This window comes from Pterocles gutturalis, unplaced genomic scaffold, assembly GCF_000699245.1.
Source record: "Pterocles gutturalis isolate BGI_N339 unplaced genomic scaffold, ASM69924v1 scaffold4817, whole genome shotgun sequence".
NCBI lineage: Eukaryota > Metazoa > Chordata > Aves > Pterocliformes > Pteroclidae > Pterocles > Pterocles gutturalis.
The window spans coordinates 3780-9115 of record NW_010107738.1 but is presented as its reverse complement, the minus strand read 5'-3'; the positions used below and the strand labels follow the sequence as shown (position 1 = coordinate 9115).

The 5336-nt window shown below is 41.7% G+C and overlaps 1 protein-coding gene across 1 annotated transcript; it reads right to left on the bottom strand.

Annotated features, from left to right (window-relative positions):
• Nucleotides 1-514: 514 nt before the first annotated feature.
• On the bottom strand, nt 515-2664 carry ZBED1 (zinc finger, BED-type containing 1). The gene has a single exon (XM_010088202.1). The coding sequence runs from the start codon at nt 2600-2602 to the stop codon at nt 515-517; it is 2088 nt and encodes a 695-aa protein (XP_010086504.1). The 5' UTR covers nt 2603-2664.
• Between the last annotated feature and the right edge of the window lie 2672 nt (nt 2665-5336).

Below are 5336 nucleotides of genomic sequence, written 5' to 3'. Positions count from 1 at the left end.
CTCAAGATTTTTTTTCATTCCATAGCATCAATACACTCTAAAAATATTCACTGCTCAAATTTATGGTTTTTCAAAATAATGTTTTAAAATCCAAAATTTGAAGTTAACATCCTGAGTCACACAGGATTTACAAAAGGGGACATAAACCTTAAAAACTCCCTTGCTTATGGTCCTAATTCAGGAAAATACTTTTACGAAAGAAAGCACATAAGCATGTGTTTGTCTCCCACTGAAGCAAGTAGAAAGGAAGCACATGGATAAGTGCTTTCTGAAATCCGGGCCACAGTCAGAAATCACGGTCTTTGTAGAATTTATTTCCTCATTCATTTCAGTGCTGTTTAATCACAAGTCATTCATGTTTTAAGACAGCGGGGAAAACAGACAATGGAAGCTAAATCAAGTTTGTTACAACTGTTCAATATTTACAGCATTCATAGCATAAAACAGAAGTATTTTTGGTAACTTAAGACAAATACCTTTTTTCTTTGTTATTAAATGTACCACAGTAGTCCTATTAAACAAACCCACTGTCTCGGATATTAAAGAAATTGTTGTTTACATTTACCGAGTCATTTAAATTAAAAATCTGTTCCTGTTCCAAACCCCACTCTCCTTCGTCTTCATCCTCCGGTTCTGCCTCGGACCCATTCCGACTGTTTTCGTACAAAAAGATCTGCTCATCCACGTGAGCCGGGGCTAACCGGTTTCTCTTTGCACTTACAACATTAGCAGAAGAACCAAAAAGGCGTTCAGGGAAGACCCTTGTGGCCAGAATACACCAGTATTTTTGAAGAACCTTTGGTAAAACTGGAAACAGCGCTAGTCTGTCAGACCACCACTTCAGCGGGTCTTCGTTCAAACCAAGGACCTTCTGTGACTTGAAGTTGCTCAACTCCTCAACAATCTGAGCATGCCATTCCTCCTGGTCTTCCACGCCTCCCGTCTGGCAAAAGATCTCTGCGAGCATGTTGTTTATGACACTGGTAGGAGGAGGAGTAGAGGAGATGAGGATTTTTTTCACAGGGGGCTCTTCTGAAACAGTGAAGAATTTCTCTTCAGTCCTAAAGGTATTTTCTTTTACTTTCTCCAGCAGGCTTTTTGCTTCTTCCACCACTCTGTTTTCAACCTGCTGCCGCTCAAAGGCTGAAAGAAAAGGCAGTTTTTTGTAGCGGGGATCCAAGAAAGTTGCAACATTGAGAAACATGTCTATCTCAGGTGTGTGCTGGTAGGTGGTTGACAACTCTTTAGCAATCACCTCCTTTGCCATGCTGATTTCTTTCAAATCATTCTCTTTGATGTTCAGAGTAGTATTCAGAAGCATGTGGAGAAGTGGCTTCACCATACTTATCGTCGGGTACTTTGAAGCAGACATCATCTCTGCAACCTGCTTGAAAGGCTGAAGCAGCTCCACCAGCCCTTCAATTGTATTCCACTCACTGGCTTCCAGCATGAGGTGGTGGTTATTGCTGTCCTCCACGAGAACAGCCGCAATGACAAACTGCTGCTCCTTGAGGCGCTGCAGCATAGCGAGCGTGCTTCCCCACCAGGAAACACGGTCGCTTACCAGCATGCAGTGGAGAATATTCTGCTGCTTCTGCTTCTCGCTTAGCATGTACATCGCGACTGTAGACTGCTGAAAATACTCCACCAGTTTTCGGCACCTGGCAAGAAGGCTGCAGAGTTTGGGGAGCTGAAAAGCTTGTTGTATTCCTGTGTTAAAAGTGTGCCCCAAACAAGGCATCTGTACAGGAATATCTAGGAGAGAGCAAGCTTTCACAATGTCTTTACTGTAATCTGTTGTAGCACCAAAGACTTTTGTATTGATCCCCCACTCAATGAACGTTTCATAAAGGACTCGTGTAATAGTCTCTGCTGTATTATCCTCTGGTACTTCAAATGTTTTTAAACACCGTGAGTTCACTGCCAGGCAGTTGGCAGGACTGCTGCTGAGAAAGTGAACCGCGACAGTTACATACGACCTGTTCTGGTTTTCGCTCCTCCACATGTCTGTCGATATGCCACACCACAGAACCTCAGTGAGCTCTTTCAGCACAATTTCTCTAATGGCATTGTACTTTTCAGGAATAGCTTTTGTACAGAAGTACTTCCGGCTTGGAAGTTCATACCTGGGGTCTGCTGTTCTCAAGAGGGCCTTGAAGGTGGGTTCATCAACAATAGAGGCTGGATACATGCCCTCACAAATTAAGCTGATGACTGCAGATGTCAGTTCCTGATGCTTTTTGTTTTCATAGTTCTGGTAGGTCTTCATGATGAGGCTATCTTGAACAACCTGCTGCGATGACTCCGGCTTGATTTTTGAAAACGCAGTGGCAAAGGCTTCCCTCATTTGCTCAGTGTTACTTTTCACAAATTCACAGAATTCGTCGGGGTGATTTTTCTCAAGGTGGTAGGAAAGGTTGGACGTGTTTCCTGAATAGGCAATCTGTGCCATGCAAATACGGCAGTAGATCTTCTTCCACTGTAATATGCATCCTTCTGCATTGGTATCAAACCCAAAGTACTTCCACACTTTACTCTTTGCTCTCGGGTGAGCCACTAACTTTAGGTCTGATGGGGAACCTTCTAAACTTTTATTCTCCATTGCTTCTTGGCCACCGTCCCACCTTTTGATCCTTCACTCATTAATGAGTACCTGATAAAGGCAGCAAGATAAAGATACAATGAGAAAGCACAAGTTTGACCACGCTTAACTAAGTGAAATTAGCATTTCTGCAAATGTATCAAGAAACCTACCTTACTAATTACATTTGCAAATTTAAAGATGAGATTTGCAGGAAGTGTGACCTACAAGAAGCCCATCAAAATGTCAAAAATTAATAACGGTTTTAATATGCCACATTCTGCCGTGAAACTGAGCTAGAAGACCTGAGTAAATCTTGTTTCTGGAATTACATAATTCTGGGTAGAGAAAGCATTAACCACCACTACCACCACAGAGTTGATGCATTACTGTCACACAAACCAGTCATCTGTGATAGCATTTTCCTGCCTCTTAAGATATAGTTAGGGCTAGACCAACATCCTCTTGCCTAAGAGTTACTGAACTTCACTGTTAACATTTATTTCAATTGAAATCTGATACTGCAGGAGCAAAGGTTTTATGGTTTGTTTATTTTGAAAAAAAGTTTTGTTAGCTCGATCTAATTGTTCCAGTGTTTGCTTTTAAAAAAATAAAAATAAATCTGTGATGCAAATTACGGCATTAAACTGCTCCTCTGAAATGTAAAGATGTTTTCAGACTGAAATAAAAGGAAAAGGAGTTTGAACCTACATGCAGATCAACAATACATGTCTGACACCTTTCCCGTCCTCCTCTTTCTGAAATCAAAGCCATCTACTGAACTACTATTTCACAAACCTGGTTCCTGGAAGAGCAGCGTTATTATAATTACAGGAAAAGTAGACAGGGAAGAACTAATAAATGTTACTACCCACATCAGCTGGAAAATAATTTTGTTTTATTTTCTTCAAAAGGCTACCGAAGTCGGGAGGGTGTGACAGTCTAGAGATAAGCGTGGCGATAAGGCACGACTTGGCAATCTGAACCTAAATATCTGCACAGGAAAATGCTTCTTGTGCTAACAGTCACATGCAAGCACAACTTGTGGTCTACAGTGCCTCTGTGCACAGTGCCAGCAGCCAGCACTCGCCGGAGCTGATTTTGCTCCACCAAAAAGCCAAGCCACAGCACCGCACGACTGCACGCTGACACTTCTTCATTTCTTCCACACCACCAGCTGAGCCACCACGACAGAAACAAGACTTTTGCCGGGCATCTGGCGAGAATCGAGGAGGATGAAGCCATCACTTAAACATGGGTGCAACATCCTCCACAAAAATCCAGGGGAAGAGAGCAGGACAGAAACAACAGGATCATCCCTGCAGCCAGCCTGAAAGCAACGGCATTGCTCCTTTGCTGCTCGTCAAGAGCACCCAACCCCAGAAATCCCTGGGTACTAGGACTGGCTGGCTGGGGGAGGAAGAAACAATATTTTTTATATTGCTTCAAGGGAATATCCCCAAAAAATGTATGTGTGCAAGCTTCTCTGGTGTGCTTCTGCTTTCAATGAACATTCGCAAGAAAAGACTTCTCCCTCTGAACTATACCTGGTATTTTGCAGCACTGTCTCCATGTCTCGAATGAAAAAACAAAGACAGGTTTACAAAGACTAAACATATTCATTTAAACACAGCTGTTGGTTTAGAAGCAGAATGAGAGATGCACGGCAAGCATTTTACTGGATTTGTTCCGAAGATTTACTTCTAGGTGTAGAGTTTGTTTTCTTTTTCCCCACCCCGAGGGGGCAATGTTCTGACTAGCATGCCCTCTGCTGTGATCCATTCAGTGCCTTTTGAGTTGCCAAGATAAACTACTGATTCAACATGGTAATGCTGCCTAATTCCAAAGATGTAAACAGCACCAAGGTATGCAATCCCACAAAAACTGATGATTTTGAAAGACAAAGTATAATGATGTAACCCTGCCATAGCATCAGACTATGCATTGACAAGATATGTCGTATCAGTATGTATTATTATTGCTTTTAGATCCCTCTATTTCAATGCATGACACGGTGTCTTGAGGAAGTATAGAGGCTCCTGGTATTTCTTTAATCTGACAGCTTCCTTTGCAGTTACATGGCAGTTCCTGAAAGCAAGGAGGAAGGCACTGTAATAAAAGAGTTGATGCGTCTTTACTACTTAAAATTAGTACGACACACCTTGGATCACAAAAAGTTCATCACAGACTGATAAAATACAAGTTACTTTAGAGCAAGCGAGCACAACAGACTCACCCCACCCTTCGTTCTTATGTATGCTACAGCTTTGCCATCTTTTTGAGATGGATCCAGCACTTGGCAATAGTGGCACAGTTTTGGATGTGCCAGCATTGCCACAGTTAAGGATATGCCAGTATAATACTGCCTTTATTATAATGCTGTAAACCACACTTCAACTGTCTTAATAGCTCAAATATAAACTACTAATCATCCCTGCCTCTCCTCAAGTGTTGTACAGCATAACTGGCACCATGAAAAGAAAAAAAAAAAAAAAAAAAAAAAAAAAAAAACCTAAAAATAAAACCTCACACCTCTCATTTTTCTATAAAAAACATAATTTTTTATAGAAATTCTCTTTCAGTGTAAGTGTTCATAGCTTAGGCTTGGCAAAAACCAGAGCAGCTTGAACTCTGAGCCAAACTGAAGACACCAGCACCTTGCAGAATGAAATCCATTGGGAATGAAGCACCTCATTGCCTTTGATAAGTGCTACAGCTTGTTGGAAGGGCAGCTGATGGAAATGTTCTCTTTTAG

Excerpts from the sequence above, each read along its gene's own strand:
- ZBED1 (XM_010088202.1), bottom strand. The coding sequence starts at position 2,602 with ATGGAGAATAAAAGTTTAGAAGGTTCCCCATCAGACCTAAAGTTAGTG.